The sequence below is a fragment of the Rattus norvegicus genome, chromosome 2 (genome assembly GCF_036323735.1).
Source record: "Rattus norvegicus strain BN/NHsdMcwi chromosome 2, GRCr8, whole genome shotgun sequence".
NCBI lineage: Eukaryota > Metazoa > Chordata > Mammalia > Rodentia > Muridae > Rattus > Rattus norvegicus.
In genome coordinates this window covers 168,612,632-168,632,187 of record NC_086020.1, presented here as the reverse complement: position 1 = coordinate 168,632,187, position 19,556 = coordinate 168,612,632, and the positions used below count along the sequence as shown (strand labels likewise).

At 42.8% G+C, this 19,556-nt stretch overlaps 1 protein-coding gene across 4 annotated transcripts in view; it reads right to left on the bottom strand.

The window, feature by feature from the left end:
- Window positions 1-18,779, bottom strand: part of Pdgfc (platelet derived growth factor C) — a 178,167-nt gene extending 159,388 nt beyond the window's left edge. For 2 of the 4 annotated variants that reach the window (XM_039103197.2, XM_039103198.2), the window contains exon 1: window positions 16,512-16,704. Coding sequence is in view for 1 of the 4 variants with exons in the window: in NM_031317.1 (NP_112607.1) it covers window positions 16,903-17,020 (118 nt within the window). In the remaining 3 variants the exon portion in view is untranslated. 4 annotated transcript variants of the gene reach the window in all.
- Between the last annotated feature and the right edge of the window lie 777 nt (window positions 18,780-19,556).

Here is a 19,556-nt window from a genome sequence, read left to right as displayed (position 1 = left end):
CACATCTAACATCTCTAGGTGCTTCCAAGTGTGAATTTTAGGGACAAGGAAATTCCCAGTGACTTGCTTGCATGCAAAGGAAAACAATGTTCTTCTCCCAGCAATATCCTGCTCTGGACTTCATTCCCCAAAAATGAGTAAAATACCAACTCAGATCATACCGCCTTCTCTAGAAGGTGACTCATTTTTAACATGCAGGCTTACATAAAGTTAAGTATGACAACATACTTAAAGTCAAGGATCTACAACAGAGGACAAAATAATTCATCAAAAGGGAACATCTGCCCAATTTCATTACTTTTAAAATAAGCCAAACGTTATTCTGTAGCTCTGCCTACATCTCTGATTAGACCGAAACCCTCTCTGCACATGTGTGCAGGAGTCACAAAAGACTCAGAAACAGAAACTAGAAGTCAGAATAGCAGGAGAGCAAGGCTGCATTACAGGTCCGCTGTTCCAGAGATATTCAATGACCCCATCAAGTTTGTTAAGGAACGTCATACCTATCTGTTGGTATTAAACCACTGGGGAAGAGCCTAAGAGTTAACCATTTCCTAGAGCTTAGATTCCTTTTACATTGTCTCAGTGCACTGCACTTTTGGGATTCACTGACAATATTGGCCATAGTTAAGATAAACCTATTAATGTTTTAAGATGTGACATATTGTTTAACCTGATGTCAGTTCAAGTACAAAGACCTAAGTGTCACACAAAATGCGGAAATCAATTTTGGTGGCTAGGCTAGCATGAGAATAGCAGAGGGCAGTTTTTTCCCAAGCCTCAGAGGCTCCTGTATGAAATAGTTAACAAATTAATTTACAAAAAAGCTGGCACCATTTCTCAACTTTCTAATCACCACAAAAGAAATTTGGTTTTGTTTATTAATCTCTAATTGGCTTAAATTCTCAGAATAAACTGCACAGAACTTTTGTTTTATATGTTGACTTTGGTTTTTTTGTTTGTTTTGCTTTTCTAACATCAAAATTAGATATAAAACGCTCAGGGATGGAAAATCTATAATCATTTTCCAATTTTTTTGTGTGTAAAGAACACTGACTAATTAGTATGAAAACAGTTCTTTGGGTCTTTGATCCATGTTGAAGATAATTATTTGTGAAGCAAACATTAAATTTTGTCTCTTTATGAAAACACTAAAGGAAATCTTCAGAATGAGATGTGTGGAGTACAAACAAAACGCCAAAGCACCATGTCTAAGTTACAGAGCTCAAAACAGAAAGGTGGCTCTTAAATATATTAGGCTCTGTCTATTGCGTTGAAGGATTTACACAGTCAAGCTCCACTGGCTCATGGAAGTTATTCTTCATAATTATTTTATTCTTCAAGAGGAACCCCTTGTCCCCCAGACCAAAGAACACCACTTGCAAGCAACAACTGTGTGGAGAAGGAGCTCCTCAAAGAGCAAGATCAAGCAGACGAACTGTTAAAGTGCTCAGTATGTTGGATACTTGCCAGAGGGATTTATACTAGAGTCAGCTAAGGCATTGGTAATAGCACAAAGACTCCAAGAAGAATGTGGACCTCTGAAAGGCATCTGTCAGAATTCACAGTTGATGTCACATCACCCCCACAGATGTGACAAACTGTATTCTAAGGAAAATATTTCCAGTACCATTGTATTGGTGCCATGCTTTTCAGTACGGTATTATTCTTGCTTAAATTGTTACATGCATTTGTCTTATAAAAGCAGAGAGAAGGGAAAGAACCCAATAATACCTCTCATATACTTTCCTCTTTAGAAATTTACCAGAAGGTAACTTATACAGATATTTGCCATAAAAATGGCAATGAATATGTATTCTTACCAAAGTGCTGTGTTTGCAAGGAGATGAGACACAAGCCAAGAGTCTAAATATGATGTAACACACAAACAGCCAAGAATTACCTGTGTGTCTGTGAAACAGTCCATGTTCAGTGGATAATCAGCACATCTAACTCCTTACTTAGCCCAAGCCTGAAGAAGGCCGGAATTCAACTACCTATACACAACTCCCAAGGCAGCACAAAGCCAGTCGACCTCTCCGCTAAATGTCACAGCTTCTAACTGTGACTGACTTCAGGTCCGAACATAATTCATTAATTACGATTCTCTCTCATACAGAAAGGAAGTTAATGGGAAATAAATGTGAAGTTTTATGGATCCCAAACACTGTGCTGCCTTCCACAAGGCAGAAGCCTGTGCTATCTAGGCACTACACTTACGTAAATAGCAGTGTGTGCTTTTAGTTTGCTTGAGACACCATAAATATTGGCATACTGAACATGTGCTTCCTGCCACGAATTCCGAACTCTCTCTCCAGGGTCTGCTTCTGTTTTGTCTGCATGCCAGAGCTACAGAAGACTTTCCCATAATCTCCTAGGCTCAGAGCTAAGGAAATCAACTTCATTTCCAAGGGGGAAGAAAACATATCCTTCAAGAGGCTTTAAAATAAACAAACAAACATCAAAAGCTTTCACAATAGTTTTGCATTCCAGAGGATAAATTAGAATTGTCAATTTCAAAACCCCAGGACATGAAGAGAAAACCAACACTAAGAAGAAAACACCTGAGTTGCATCTTAGGTTAACTGGAAACTTCAGAAATGGAAGAGAATCCAAAAGTTAATATTTTTTTTTTGCAAATAGACTTTCGGTAGATCATGCTCTTCTCTGAACAAGTCAACTGTAATGAAATATCATCACGAAGTTCACGGTTTAAAAGTGTTCTTTTTTTTCCTGGAAATAATGCATTTCTGTTTTCTGGTTGAGGAAATGATATTCTAAGGAGTCATCATTATAATCTGCCCATCGGGTTCTTTGTTCATCAATTTTATTCAGTCTAAGCAGAAAGACTGAGGTCATCCTGTGGGTCCCCTTTTAGTTCCTCAAAAATGAAGCCAGACGATAGTTACATCTCTCAGTTGTGAAATCAGGCATATGACACAAAGATCATACATAGATGATGGCTTAGGATCCGAGAAGCCAGCAGCATAGCAGCAGGGCAGGCTGTGCTGTGTCTGTGGTATTCGTATTTTACTCAAGACCTAACTGTCCGAAGCACTGTGCTATCAACTAGTCAATGTTTTATTGACTGACCCCTAAGAGTTATAGCAGATAAGAGCCATTGATAATTCAAATCTGCAAGTACAAGTGGTGACTTTGGGAGCTCAGAAACCAAGAAAGGCAGACTGAAAAATGGGAAAGCCTGGTAGCACAGCCTCAAGAAGAATAGGCCTTAATGCTTGGAGGCTGTGAAGAAATGTGAACAACTCCAGTCCCAGGCACTAACTAAACGGGCCCTATTGTCAGCCACTGGCTGCTGAACTGTGGTGTGTACTCTGTCCAGCTCCAGTCTCTCTGTTGTTGACAATCACCCTGATAGATTGATCCTTTAGCAAATAAAAACCAAACAGATGTGCATTAAGGAAATGCAAGTTTAAAAGGTAGCATCATATTCACAAAAAGATGTGAGGGTATGAATGGCTAGCGGCTGTGTGGTAGTGATTTTCCAGTAAACACACATAGCAAAACATTGAATTGAATATAGTAAGTACACTACACTGATTTTTTTTAAATTTATCACTTACATTTGATAAATTTGAGGAAAATATAGGATGCTAAGATAATGGTATGAAAAAATACTAAGTATGTATTTTAAAACACAAGCAGATTAGGCATTAGGAACCTAATCTAAATTTAAAGGCTAGAACCCTTCAATAGCTTGCTAGGGCCTCTTCAATAGCATCCACAGATGTCCTATTGACTGTCATGGTATGTCATAATTAGCAAATAGCTTTTCAGTTCTATTTTTTCTTGTAGACAAATCAAGGACCCCATTTTTTCTGCCCCTCCAGTTAGAAGCAGGTCTGGGGAAGTCTAGAAGTCTATTATAGACTACAATAGACTGAAGAAAACTATTCAGAATATGTCAAGGCCACTGATTTAGCTCTCGGGCTAAGGACTCAAGTCTGGTAACATAAGTTTGATCCTCAAAACTCACATCAATTCTCCTGCCTCAGCTGCCTAGTGCTGGGATTATAGGTGTGTGCCATCACCATCATGTCTGGCCCTCAGAACCCATGTGAAGGTGAAAGAAGATAACTGATTCCACAGAGTTGTCTTCTGACCTCCACACTCACACACAGAAGCATATTCACGCGCACACACACACACACAGACACGCACCCATGCACACACACACTGTTTGTACAGAACAAAAATGTGCATCACCTGACAGTGAGCTTGAGAATCAAGATCAGCAAGAATGCAGAGTCCCTAGCATTTCTTGATGCATAACCACTATGAAAGCCAGAATCTTGTCCATTGCTATGTATGAAATCTGCCCCTCCCTTCTGCCTGTCTCCTAAGTCCTAAAAAGTATGCCAGTTTAAAAATAAGACATGCAAGGCCCTGGGTTCGGTCCCCAGCTCCGAAAAAAAGAACCCCCCCAAAAAAATAAGACATTACCTCCCCTCTCTCCCTCCACTCTGGTACCACACTGATATGTTTCCGTCTTAAACCTCCAGGTCTCACACCTTACTTGGCCATTCTCCAATACCTCTCATCTTACTGAAGTACTCACATTTTTGTTCCCAAGTTCATTTTCACTAGTTACCTATCCCAGGCCTTCTACTCATAGCCTGTTTCAACAACTTAACTCCATTTAAAAACAAGCTTGCTGTTCTCTCAAGTGTGCCCAAACACTATGACAATGTTTACCCTTCATAAACAATCCTGGCAAATCTCTCTGTACTTTCTTTTATTCTTTTGTTTTTGCTGTTGTTTTGAATTTTGAGGCATTACTCTGCAACCTGAGTAGCCTTGAACATACTCAATCCCCTGCCTCAGCTCTCCTAGTCCTGACATTATTGGTATGTATTATCATGACTGGCCTTGGATGTGTATCTTATGTCTTCCTTTGAGTATAAATGAATTGGAGGCAACAAGTAAGGTATGTGGATCATAAGAGTCCACCAAAGATCCATGCAAGTATGACTGGGTCCCCAGAATAGCACTTTGGAAGATGGAGCTAGAACCTGTAAGTTGTCAGGGTCTAATCTTTATATCACCGAGGTCATGCCCTTAAATGATACAGCAGGAAACAAGCACCTGCATTTCCCTCTATTCTACTTTGCAGACATACACTTCCACCATAATGTACTGCTCCCTAGCAATGGCCTGAAGAAGTGAGTTTGCCCAATCATTGGTGAGAATCCATGAGACAAGATCCTAAATCCATGAGACAAAACTGGAACCTTCATTGTTATGTAGAAAACTATTTTAGTAATGGAAAGTTGAGTAACAAAGGCTATTTCACCTTTTCGCCTTTCACCAGGCTTTAGAGTTTGAGTAGGACCTGGCCTTGCTCTGTCATTGACATCTCAATCCAGAAAGTTTGTCTCCACAGACGGCATGCAACTGCATCAAAGAGCAGACTCCACACCTCAGCTGTTGTGTGCAAGATCATAGACATTTCCAATTTAAGTGGAAAATCTCCAGAGATTTTTGACATTGTTGTTTTCAGACTTAAGACCTTCATTAAAAAAAGAGAAGACAAAAGAGAGAAAGAAAGAAAGAAAGAAAGAAAGAAAGAAAGAAAGAAAGAAGGAAAGAAAGAAAGAAGGAAAGAAGGAAAGAAAGAAAGAAAGAAAGAAAGGAAGGAAGGAAGGAAGGAAGGAAGGGAGGAAGGAAGGGAGGGAGGGAGGGAACAGAAGGGAGGAAAGGGAAGGGAACGGAAGGGAAGGAGGGAGGGAGGGTGGAAGAGAAAGGAAGGAAGGAAGGGAGGAAGGAAGGAAGGAAGGGAAGGGAAGGAAGGAAGGAAGGAAGGAAGGAAGAGTTGGTTATAAACAACATAGACATGGTAGTATCCACCATTGTCTGTTGTTTTCTGTAAACCTGGGAGTTAGAAGACTTATTTCATCTGTCAAACTTCTAATTGCAACACTTAAAAGAGTGGCCAGTATGGTATAAAGCTGTCAGTTGTTAAAAGCTAGAAAAGTTCATTAATTCATTGTTTGTATATGTTTATTTGTTTGTTTTCTTGTTTTTTATGATGGCTTACTTATATAATCACTTCACTTAAAGTCACAAAAAACAAGCGAAATTACGGATGCCAGAGAATTAAGATATGCTATAGAATCGATATAGAAATTACTGAACATCTTTTGCTCACTCTGATGCCCCCCAAGATGCTTGGCTTCTGCTATCTATCAAAATGAGAAAGATTTATGTCACCACCTTTCCAGGCCCCATGTTCTGGACCAGTCGGAGAATGAAAAGGAACACTGTAATGCAGAATCATCTGCTGAGAGGGGGGCAACCAGGAACAGATCTAAGCTCCAATTCTCCAAGAAGAAAAAAAAAAAAACAGTGTCATATAAGGTTGGTCATAAGAAATTAAATTCAAGCCAAGCAGAATTACAGTGACCATAAATCATAACTGCTGTTGGATTTCTATTTTACATAACTGTTATAGGTCTACTCTTGTGAGCCAGAACAATTATTTTATAATTAGTTTAGGCATGTCTGAGCCCAAAAGGAAAATTTCAATTTCAATCATCATACTTTCCTTTAATAGAACCCTGTGTTACCAAAAAGTGGACCAATTCAACTTCTCAAACATAATAGGCAAGATGCATGGACCAAATCTTAGGTGTTTTCTAGCTATACTAAAATTAGCAATAGTGGCATTTCATGTGCTAGACAAAAACAAGCACAAAAACAACCAAGTTTGTCCCCTTAATCTCAAGGTAGAACACAGGCGCGACCCTATAAAACATCACATGCAGCTCTAAATTTGGACTGCAGATCTATCACTTAAACATCTAGTAAATGACCCAATTTGTTTACATGGCCCTCTAGCTTTTTATGGACTTTCCATAAAGAAGTTATTACATCCATTCCCTTTATTTGGTTTGAGAGTGTTTGAATGAGCCCCAGAACCACAAGGTAGTTAAAGAAGCCTTGCTTAGACGGACATGGTCTCATATAATTCACCACTACCGGGGAACTTTGCAGAACAGTGTTTGTAGTTTGGAAAAACGCTACACATTCCCACACGCCAAAAGTTATTTCCTGTGCTTTATGCTGTTTTAAATGGTCAGCAGATATAGTGTACAAGGCCCATTTCCCCATGTATGTTTTTCCCCAATGATAAGTGTGGGATTTGCACGACTTCCAGCAGGCCCACACCTCTAAGAGTTTTGCTATGCCAGGCTAACCATGCTGAGCAGGCTGCAGAAGAGAACTGGGAGGGAAATGGGAAATCCAGACAAGCTAATTGGTTTCCTAAGATGTAAATTCAGGCTCTAGAAGGAAGTCATTTTAAAGCAGTTAGCTTCATGGGGTGCCCAACTGATGCCTATTAAAAGTTATCAGTAAGATTAAAAATGAATTTCTACCAGGAAAGAAAAACTCCTTTTAAGAAGCCGAGTGATTATGTAATTCCTTATTTCATGTGCTTAATCATGCCTTTAAACCTCAAGTCTGCAAATATGCTCAAGAAAACAGAAATGAAAGTTATTCTTTAATGACTTACTGTCACCAATTAAGTCTCTAGATTAGCCTCTCAATATCCTGGCCAGATCTCAACCTGCAGTGCTATGCTATTTTTAGATGCCTGCAAATTAGTCAAGACGATTTCGACCACAATGACCAACACAGATTCTGCTGCAGTCATCCTCTGTACCTCTAATGAATAGAAAATTGCATCAGAGGTTATGAAAACGTGCCTGGGCTGCGTATGACGTGTGGTCTTGGTACTGTGAGGCTCTTCGTGTGGTGGTGAAATGTCAGCAACAGCACAGAGAATTGTATGACGCTATTAACTGAGACACTATTGCATCCAATTGAATTAGATCATTGTCGTAGTCATCATCATCAACAACAACAAAACACACTTCTCTCTACCTCCAGGTCACCTCCCTTTGGCTGTAGATGCATAGATCCATGGTTTTCAATTCAAATGGATCAAATTTAAATCTTTTTACAGTACCTAAAAATCACTCTAATGACTTCAGATCGATTTATCAGTGACTCTACTTTTTAGTGTTATTAGTGGAAACAGGAGCCTGACACATGCTAAGTTTATTCTCCAGTGATCTAATAGCAGGACAATCTTTACCAAGCATTACTGTGGACTGACAGTGCTTCCCAGGTTCTTAAATAATGCGAACCTTGACCCCAAGTCAGAAGTAAACGCTTTGATTTGTCCCTGTTTCCCAAAATCAGTGAGAAAGCACCCACTGATAAGAAAGTTGGCATTTCAAGCCAATGTGTTCCAGGTCAGCCGGGGCTGTAGAGAAAAATGATGTCTCGCACCCTCCCCCCAAGAAAGATGAGGATTTTCTTTCATCTCCTCTGTTCACATCTTGCTCACATCTCAAGCAAATTCCCCTCAATGCACTGATTGTAAACACCCTCTGCTGCCATAGAGAGGGAAATGATGGCACCGTAATGCCTCCCAATTTACATGTCTAATCACCCTAGCTATGAGCATGTGTGGCACTATGGGCTATAAGCTGTGATTTATCCCTCGCTAGAGAGAAAAAGATAAAGGGTACAACTGTTAAAGACAGATGTCCTTATAAATAGCCAGCCAAACAGAACAGCCAGAAACGGTGTAAGTGTCATGGAAGTCTAGCTTCTGTGGTTGATGACATCTCATCTGTTTTGTGATGCAAGGGCAGGTGCAGTGGACAGCTGGCCATACTTAAGCCAGAGGCCTCCCTCCATCTTACAAACACTGGAATGTTTAAAATAGCATCCAGTCAGAAGCAAGGATTTCCTGGAGTGCAAACAGTATAGCCTTAAATAGTGGCAACACACCAACACAACACACCCACCATAATTGAGTCCTTTCTAGTCCTCAACCATCATAAGATGTTGTAAGCATTGTTATACATACAGGGCCCAGAATGAACCTCACCAGAGAACTGATTTGGCAAGGACAACTCGGAAGGATTAATGTTTTACTAAACTTGAATTCCTGTTCCCTTAAAAGTGTTAAGGCTGTGGTCCATATTTAAGGAACAACTTCACAACACTGGTGGCCTGTAACAGAAGCCGCCTCTTGTCAACCTCTGGAACCCTCCCCCAGCTGCCTTCTGCAGGCCTTCTATTTCATGAATGAAGTGTGAAAATAGCTCTTTGTTTACATAAAGGAGGCAACAGAGAAGAGTGTGAAGTGGGTAGGGCTTGGGAGCTGGAACAGAGATTATGCAGCTTGCTCATGTACCCGATTTGCAATATGCCTGACTACTGAGAAAGCAGCAAACGTGAGGCAATGAGCAAATAACTATGAGCACCAAAGTAGACCGTCCCTACGTGCCTGTTGAGAAAATAATGAAAAACACTGATTTTCAACTGAATTGTAAACATGACACCAACTTTGTCTCTCACTGGGTTGACTGCCAGTCCTGTGGGAAGCAAACACTGAGAAGAGCTTCGGGCTTCAAATACAGGCGCTCAGGACAACTTCCCACCCTTCCTGCCTTTGCTCTAGAGTCTAGACTGTTCTTGCTTCTGTTGTTTTGCTCAAGCTTGTCCTTCTGTAGTATGTTTTCCTGTATCCCCAAGACTCATTTCAAATTAATTCAGCTTATCCTTAAAGGAACATTTCTCCTTGAACCTCCTATCCAGACAAAATCAGTCATTCAGATGAAGAAACTGAGTATCTTCGGTCCTCTTCATCCCTATATGATCATGACACAGGACACAGGAGGTAAAGGATGGTTCTGCCAACCTTCTGTGGCAGGTTTTAAGGGCAATAACGACCCGGCACTCAGAAAGGTGGAGCAAGATGATAGGGAGCTTAAAAATCAGCCTGCGCTACAAGAGTGAGATCAAGACCAGCATGAACTACAAAGCAAGACCAGGTGCTTAAAAGGCAGAGGGAGAAGGACAAGGGGGAGGAGCAACAAGTTCTTCTGGTACCCAGCAGAACCCCAGCACATGGGGCCAGGGGAGGCACAAATCACATGCTCATTTTATTCGCTGATTGAAAGCAATGTCCTTATAAAACATGCAGGACCTGTTTCACAAAGACAAGGCACATGACCCCAAGGCCTGTCTTGGAGTTAGATTTAAGTAGAATCTTTCCCCGGCTGTGGGAACTCCACTAAGCTACTTCTTTAATACCTCATGGGATGCTTGCAGATGGACTGTGTACTTTCTGTAAATATGGAACGCAAATATGTTCCCTGACAGGCACACCTGAGAAGTCATAAACCTTCTCAACATGAGGGACTCATCCAGAGCCTCCAAGGCCCATTCCCCCTACCGTGGGTTCTGTGCGTTTCTGGTGGCTCTTGTAGGCTTATCAATGCACAATGGACACAGAGGAAACTGATGACCTTAAACCCACAGTAGTGTGCCTTTTGGAGTTGGGAGACTGGACTCTTCGTGAGGTGCTCAAGAGCACACCTCATTTGACTAAGAAATGACGCAACTACAAGTGGAGAGGGATGAAGCCAGGTACAAAAGCGTCGGTGTTTGAAACTAGAGGAATTACCACAGAACACACTCAAAGAAGCAAAAGCAGTTAAAGCTAGCTTGGGAATGACAACTGGGTGACAATCGAGACCATTTTCCAAAAAAGAGGCAATACCACCTCCTATGGACCAGAATAACATCAGTGAGGCCCGACATGTAAGGTGATGTGATGGGAAAGGCATAAATGAAGAAAACATTTAGGATGTACAAAAATTCCACATTTAAGGACTTGGCTTCCTTGTTACTATCATTCCAACATCTCATCCTTACAGTTTTCAGAGCCTTTGTGTTCAAATTTAGTAATTTCAAAACAAAAATTTTAATAGACGAAATCTTTTTATACAGAATAACACACTGTGCTTTTTATAGTTCACCAAAAGATTGACACCCCCCAAAAAAAGAAAAATAATAAAAAAACATACAATTCTCCTGTAGAACCAAGCTTGCTAATGTCAAAAATCAATTCATTACTGTCAGTTACTGAAGTGAATATTATAAGCTAAATTATTATAAATTGAACATATACTGAATTATAAACTGAAATACTAAAAACCCAACTAGCAGTTTACTTGCTTGCTGTGAAACTCTGAAACTGAATGGTAAGAATTTTTAAAAGCAGCCTTTTTAATCATTTGCCAAACTGTGCCGTGTTTACACACCAGAATTACCACAGTATGTAATGGCCAGACATGCTGATCTATAAATTGAATGTGCTCATTATGAAGTTGTTTCTTTAATGTTCTTGTGAACTGAACAATGCAAAACACAATACTTTCTTACACGAAACATGCTCTAAAATGTATCTCATTCGGACGGCACAGTGCCATTGGCCTAACTGGTTCTAATATAAGGAAAATTGCGTCATCAAATTAGCATTTATGCCTTTACAGGGGCTGTCTTCTCTGTAAGGCCTCACTCAGTTTTCTTATCAGTGGATCCTAGGATCTTCCCAGATCAGATATCATCAGCATAGTACTGCTTGCAGATTTCTAGCATTTTAAGGTAGAATAAAAAGCATTCCAATTTTGGTGGCTTCTCATCTACTTACCATTCTCAGAAGTCTTGGTTCACATTAAACTCCCATCCTCAGCAAACACAGTACATATACATGAACAAATTGTACTTGTGAGAGAGAAACCAACATCATATCTAGAAAACCTGCCCAATGTTGGTACACCACACTTGGGGATTTGGGAGGTTCACAACATCAATCGTCAAGTAGTATTCTGGTCTGTCCCACCATTTCCAAGTTTATCTTCCTATGGAAAGGACTAAACACTATGGAAGGCATCTTTCAAAAGAACTTGCCTCTGTAGAAGATATCACAGCCTTGCTATAAAAAGGCACCTCATATACAGAACATTTCACAGATATTTAGTGAGAATACAGGATTTTCCACACCCTGATTCAAGGATATAGCTCCTACAGAGAACAAATCAGACTAGGCCCATGTTCTCAGAAAACTCAGAGAGAAGAATAATTAAAAGAAGAGGAGAGAAAAGAAAAGGAAAAAGAATCAAGAAAGAAGAGGAATATTTCAAAGCACAGAAAGTTCTATGCAGCTAATTATACTATTATATTTGAGAAGACAGAAAGATTGGTTAGTTTTGACTGAAGGGTCAGAAAAACCTGTCGTGGGAGAAGCTGTTTCTAATATCCATAACAGGAAGTTACCAGCTACACAAAGGATAATGGTTAATATTTTTCAGAGCCACAGACAGACACTTAAGCCACTGCAGTGCCCATGTCTGCCTCCATATGTCTTCCAGAAACAAAAAGCCAAAAGGTTGCCGAGAAGGTGAGGAGTAACGGAAAGAAACCAAACCCCTTGTTCACTCTAGGTTCATCCAGTAAGTTTACCTACAATCTCTGCTACATTGTACAGTGTCAGAAAGCTTTACTGTTGGCATGAGAGAGACACTGACCCAGAGCTCTGAGACCCAGAGTTGAAGGAGCTTTTCCCAGACCTGGGACTCTGCCAGGCAGCATTGAGTGGCTGGTGGAAGAGTAGAGTGACTACAAACAGTTCCCCACTTTAACAGTATAGCATAAGTACTAGGGCACATCAACAGGAAATTAACCTCGAGACAGATTCACAGGAGAAGGAAAAGGGTAGTGTTGAAGTCATGTATGGAGATAAATACACAGCACAGATTGTTTAAGAAGTGAATAAGCAATTACACAAAGAATACAGAGATATTGGCTACAGACAACAGTTTCAAGTAAATGACTGAAAACATGGAAATGAGAATAATCTAATGAAAGAACCTCAATTATGACATGGTATTTTGACTAACACAACACAAAGCGCTATGGAGACAACTTTAGTGGTCTTGGAAATATTTGATTTGTGGGTGGGTGTTTTATAGAAATTAATATACATCAGATTATCATAATTTTATATAAGAGACATTGCACTCTATCGCTAGAACTAACAATCTTAGCACAACAGAAGTTGGAAGCACAAAGGTAGAAGTGAGGGTAAGACAGGTGAGGAGATTTCAAGATGTAAATAAGACAAGACATAGGGCGTGGCTTAGCTGACTGAGAAAGCTATGCCACTCAGACTGTTTCAGTCAAGCTAGAACTATGGAGAAAGCTCAGTTCCCAAACCAGCATCTGTTGAAAGGGGCTTAACACAATCCAAGCCCATCTGCAAAGCTTCTACAGGGCCTTTATACTTTCTGAATACCTTTCAAAGTTAATGTAATGTATGGCTGGTTCCACATAGACTGTAGCAGTTGGTACAGGGCTTCCACAATCCATCTATTGGAAAGAAAGAACCCCACTCATCATTACATAATTGTTCTTTACTTATTCAGCTGCCTCAGCTCTCTCATACAGAACAGAACCATAGGAGGAAGTTTCTTCTTAAAGCTCATAAATAACAAAAATAAATGTTACAAAGGTCACACTTCAAAACTTAAGGACTGCCTGGCAGGAAAGTCCTTGGAGCCCCTTGTTGGACCCTGTGTACTGTTGGGCATCTTTCTAAAGACTCTGATCAGTTTGTTCACAAAAGAGCTTCCAGGCTCCTATCTAAAGGTTAAAATGTGGGCTCTGTTTGATTAAGTGCAGGCATGTGGCAGCAGTGTAAAGAGCTAGCACTAAAAGAGGGACCAAACATTCAAAAGCATTTCTAGTGGACCATTCTCCCCAAGGGAAGTGGTCCAAAGAACCACGAAATCTGCCTTTAGGAAAGAACATATGCAGCAATTGTTGATCATAAGTGGGCTCTAATAAAGACAAACTCTAGTCAAAACCCAAGGTGATTAGGGAGAATGAGGACAGCAAGAAGAAGCTGCAGATTAGGGGTCAGTTAAAACCACTTACATAAAACAAGTGAAGCATCCCTCCACCAATAGCACTGTGATTGGTATCTCTTTGCTATGTCTGGTGTACAAACTGAGCCTTTCTTCTTGCTGCTTCTGGATATCTATGTAATTCCTCCTATTGGAACTCAGAAGAAGACCTTCAGCACCTCATAGTAGATGCTGTTATCTAAGGCCAGTGCTTGCCAACATAAGTATTTCCTCCTAGTGTTTAACAGCCAGATGTCCTCCAAGTAGGTAAAAGTTACTTTTCAATTCATTTCCTTGAGGAAAATTTAAAAGGCTTTGCTTCATATGGGAGTCAGCAGGGTATGAACTAACAGTAGGAATGAAGAAGAGCTGGGGTGAGTTTCACTGGGATCGTGCTTATCTAATGCTTGTGAGGCCTGAGTTCCATCACTAACAATGGGAAGAAAAGATAAAAGTAAGGTACATTCAAATAGCAAGAGCTACCATGTTAAAATGGGAAACAAACGAACAATAATCAAGTAACTCGTAACTGGGTAAGTGGTCTTAATTCCTCATTCTGAGTCATGTCCATATGCTCTGTTCTAAGTAATTGTGCATATCTTGCTCCGCTATGGAACAGATATAGCACCCAGTTTCTACTTATGACATCAAATTATCATGGAAACCGATCAGTCCTAAGAATATGGACATCATGGAGAGAAGGGATCCTTGAAAACAGAGCCAACCTCTTATGATCGTGAAACAGGATCATCTTGGACACTTTGCATTTGGCCCTCGGAAGGTCTTTACATGCATCAAGCTGACCCCTGGAACTGTCTAAGGGAACTAACTGTTAAGAAGGTGCATGCCTACAGAACCAGACAGTCATCAACTCAAAGAGCAACAGGGCCCTCAAAACTCAAACACAATCCAGTATGAGGCTAGGAAAAAAACAACCAACGTAAGGAAGTGGCACTTTGGGAAGTCAAAGAAAAGGAAAAGGAAGCTGTTGTTATTCCAAGAAGTCTGGTCACATTTCAGAGGGCTCTTCTTCCACTGCCCACCTGTTATCCTCAAACCCTGAAACCCTAAGTGTAAAAGTCAACCTGAGCATGTGCAGAAAGACAGCTCTCCATTGCCCCCTAGTGCTGGCTAGTCCTACTTCTCTTAGTCTGAAAACTCTAAGGTGAGTAGTTCCTCTGCTCTCTACTTCCTGCTGCCAACCCTCCAAAGAGCTAAACATAGCCAGATCCTCTGCCCACAGATTAGGAAACGACTAGGCTATTTTTAGCATCATGCATCTTAGGAATGAGAATGGCCCAGCATCAGATGGCACCAGAATGTGTGTGGCCTGGCTTACTGAACTCCTGTCTTCTGAGGATGTGAAGCTACCCAGTAGCTAGCTGCAGCCAGCTCAAAGCTCTGGCGCTCACTGCAAAGTGGTGGTAGCATGTGGATCAGAAGAAAGGGCTGCAAGGAAAAAAGCAAAACGATGCAAATGTAGCAAGGAGTATGGGGTATGCTAGGGCCCAGCAATAGGAGATGAGGGACCAGAAATAGAAAGGAGCACTGTGCAGGGATAAGAAGCTATGTTGCTATGGAGATCCAGTAAGAAGCAATATTTTAAACTAGACGTTTATTTTGTATTAGAAAGGACAAAGGTTGGTTGGATTTGCTTCCCGCCTGGGTATAGCTGGTGTGGTGGCTCCTTTGATCTCTCAGGTCTCTGCAGGCCCTATGATTATAGATAGATCACTAGGCTGCCCTTTGATCAGTAGTTCAAGAGCCTTAAGGTGCCACATGCCATCACATTAGCCAGGGGTAAGGAAGGAGCAAGCATAACAATAAAGACCATGTTATATCCTGACTCAGCAAAGAGTAGGGATGATAAAGAGTGCATATGCATGTTAAGATGAGCACGTCATAGAGTTGAAATCCAGATGTGAAGCCTTGAAGCATCCCCTATATATAGAAAACGTCACTGTGTGTCAAACAATGCTCTAACTCCATCCTCATTTTCCAAATGTCTCTTGCAGGCATCTTACCTGGCTGGCGAAGTTGCATTGTAAACAGATGACAAAGTAGAAAAACATGTACATTTCTTTTTTAAATAGCAGCAAGAACCTCTGCTTGTAAACAGGGTATTTAATATTCCAGTTTTAGACAGCCTACATTAACATTGTGGTTTCATGTGCGGTATAAAATTTCTACTTACAAAAGAGTCTCAAAAATGGCTTTATAATGGGTAGATCAAGAGCAAAAGAGTTTAGAAATTGAATGATGTGAATCATATGGGGTTCAGAGGCTAAGCAAATTACACACCCGGAGCTTCCCTGGACTTATGAAAGAAGCTTTTCTCCAGCTCTTTGCAATCCCAGCCCAGGGGAACTTGCATTTGAAAGTTTTCTAAACATTTCAGGTACACTTGAAAGCTGAAAGTAATTCTCATTTCCTATGCAGGATTAAATCGCTTCCAACACATACAAAATAGTCATTCATGAACACATACAAAAAATACACCACCAAAAGGTGAGGGCTTCGGGGCACAAAGGCACGCTTTAAAAAAAAAATGCAAGAGAAAAACCATAACCAATTCCTTTGAAAATGTCCAAGTGGCCTCTTGACCTCTGTATTTCTCACCTAATTCTTTATTGGCGTCTGCCTTCCCATATACAGTGTTTCAATTAAGGAGTCTGATACCTTTCCTGAACTCTCCATTCTTAAACCACCCCCCCCCCATACCTGTGTAAATTCAAACTTGCCACGACTCATTCATTTTGGGATTTCTTCTTAATAGCAGTTCTTTTACTTGTAACTCCGGCCATATGCCACCTAGCAGTGTGGTCACAGCTGACTTTTCCAATCCTTCCCATAGCCCACGCGTCCTCTCCAATCTGAGGTTGCGGGGGCACTCCCGCTCCCGCTGCTCAGTGAGCTTCTGAAGTTGCAAACTCCTGAAATCCCACCCCCCCCCCAACTCCCCAAAAGTGCAGGCGGACTCACGAGACTCCCATCTGCAGCGCCAAAGACGCAACCATCAGCTCCAGGGCTGGAGGATCCCACATGCCACCGCACAATGCCAATCGGAACGCACAGAGAGACGCGGGAAGTGGGAGGAGGGGGCGAGACTCACCGTTCTGCTCCTTGTCGCTGGAGAGCTGCAACTTGCTGCTCAGGTTGGACTCAGCCCGAGTCCCGGTTCTCTGGCCGGCCAGGGCAGATGTCAGCAGGAGGAGGCCGAGGAGGAGCATTTGGCTGACTGGGGCGAGGGCTCACTCACGGCGGGCACTGGGGAAGCGACGACTCCAAGGCTCAACCCAGCCGGGGAAAGGCTGCGCTGCGGTGGAAGCGCCTGGCCGGCTCTGGCAGCGGAGAATCGCAGGGTAGTTTCCACATAATCCCATCCAAAAGTTTTTCCTAGAGCCCTCTTCTGTGTCTCCAGTTTTTGAAAAGGATCAAAGCAAAACCTGGACCTGAACCAGTTTCCCAAGGTTTAAACAAATCCTGAGCTGTGCCGAAGTGCGGGGGGTGGGGGGAGGCGAGGGAGGAAAGAGGGGGTGGGGACGCGGAGGAGCGGCGATGAGTCGTGGCGACTAGCTGGGAGCACCTGTCAGTTTGGGGGACAGGACACAGGCGAGGACTCGGGATCCCGCCGAGCCAGACTGGAAGCCAGGTCGGCAGCGAGGCGAGCACCTTGGGATCAATGACAAAGCTGAGGATCGGGGCAGCCGGCGGCGCCCCACCCCCACCTGGGGGGAGGGGACCGTGCCCTGCGAGTGCCGCGCGGGTCCCGGGCGGGCAGGGAGGCCGCGGGGGCAACTCGGAGCTGGCCCAGATCCACCGCGTAGCCGCCTCCCTGCTGCAGTCGGCGGCCACCGAAGTTCCCTGGGGTACTGACGAAGCGCTGCAGGAAGTCGGGAGAGCCTGGGCCGCTCGGAGTTCCGAGCGCTCGCTCAGATGCCTGCCCTAAGGCAGGGCAGGGCGCAGGGCTGTGGAGCAGTGGCCGCTTAGCACTGGCTGCGCAGGGAAGGCCTGGCTGGCCCTGAGGACCGCGCTTGTCCCCTCCCTGTCTCCACTTTCCCCCAGCGGGCGGCGCGCGGGGCGCGGGGCGGGCGGCCGGGCGGGCGTGGGGGGCGCGGGGGGCCCGGGCCGCCAGCTGGCGGGACAACAGGTGCTGACGCAGACAGGGGGTACTGCGGGCCTCGCGGCAGACGGAGCCCACACTGCGGCGAGGAATGCGGCCAGGCGGCCCCCGGCTTCCTTTCCCCTAGACGCCCCTAACCCCAAATAAGGAGCCTGCGGGCTGTTCAAGGGTGCTGCAAACGCCGAGAGGAAAAAAAAAAGAAAGCTGGAGAAGACAGTCACTCCTCCTCCTCTGGCTCTCCCTGGCTGTGACTTGTCTTTCATTCCTAAGGGGATCCCCGCTCCCAAAGTGCTTTGTCCGGACTCGTGGCCAGAGTTTTGCCCTGAGGGAGAGTAGTTGAACTCAAGATCCTTCCAGGATAAAGCAAAAGTAAAGATAAAGGGTCCAAGTTGTAATATGAATTGAAGCCAGACACCACTGTATCCGAATGCACCCTGTTTGGAGAGGAACTGGAGAGAACCACTAAACAGTGGGGTCCCTGCCTTCCACCCACCTGGGTGCTGCTTGACAGTGAAAACCAGACCCTAGAGTATCTGGGGACAGAGTGTGGCAACTCACATACAGGCTGTTCTGGAGCCCCTGATATTTGAACTGATTGCCTTTATGCACCAAGTGCTTCGTGCTGAGACCTGAAGTTCCTATGAGGTTATCGAAAATGAAAAAAACATGTCAGCAGGGCCTAGGATCGCTCCATGTGCAAGGCATGTGTCTGTGACAGGATCCAACATGCTGTGCTTATCAAGGGGCAGAAAATCCTCATGAATGTGTTGAAGGCACAGTAAGGTTTGAAATCTAAACAAAAGATGCATCTTTGGGGGGGTAATAAAAAAGAAAATGAAAATAAGAAAAATAAACATAATACATCAAGCAAATGCCTTGGTGTGCCATCAGATAGATGCATCACCGAGTACTTAGTTGAGTCAGTCAGTGCGTGCACTCCAACCGCAGAACCACGGTAAACATTGCTGAAACCAGGCATGACTTGGAGCCAGATATAAAATACTGCTTCCGTCCACATGAAAACGTCAAGCCTTTTCTTTGTTCTTGGACACCACTAGAGCCTACCAAATAGCCCTGTTCTAGCCAGGTCTCAGTCCTTGTCTCTCCTCCTCTAAATGGATACTTGACAGGTTGCTCATTATCATAGCTAACTCCTGTTTGGCATCGAGGTAGTCCCCAGGACCAAAGAAAGATGTCGTTCTCCTGTGAAATATTTATAAACCTGTTCCATTCATTCATCCTTATCTGTGGATTTCTATGTTCACGGTACTGGATAGAAAGACAGGTAAGCCTTAAAGTCACTTAGATTTAAGTGTATGTGCATTAATGGTACAAGCATTGTTACTTTATTCAAGTTAGCAGCGCCTAATCTTCAATGCAATTCCATACATGTATGCATGTTACATACATGCATTCCAAACTCTTTTGTATGTTTCTGAATGTGCGAAGCAGAGTTCCCAAATTTAATCGAAATGAGACACACACACACACACACACACACACACACACACACACACACACACACAAGGCATGCCTAATGAGTAGATCTCTTTGCAATCCAATCCATCATGGTCCAGTTTTTTTAATGTACTTAGTTTTCTGATCTGGTTTTTCTAAATGAACCTTTTGCATCTCCATTCAGT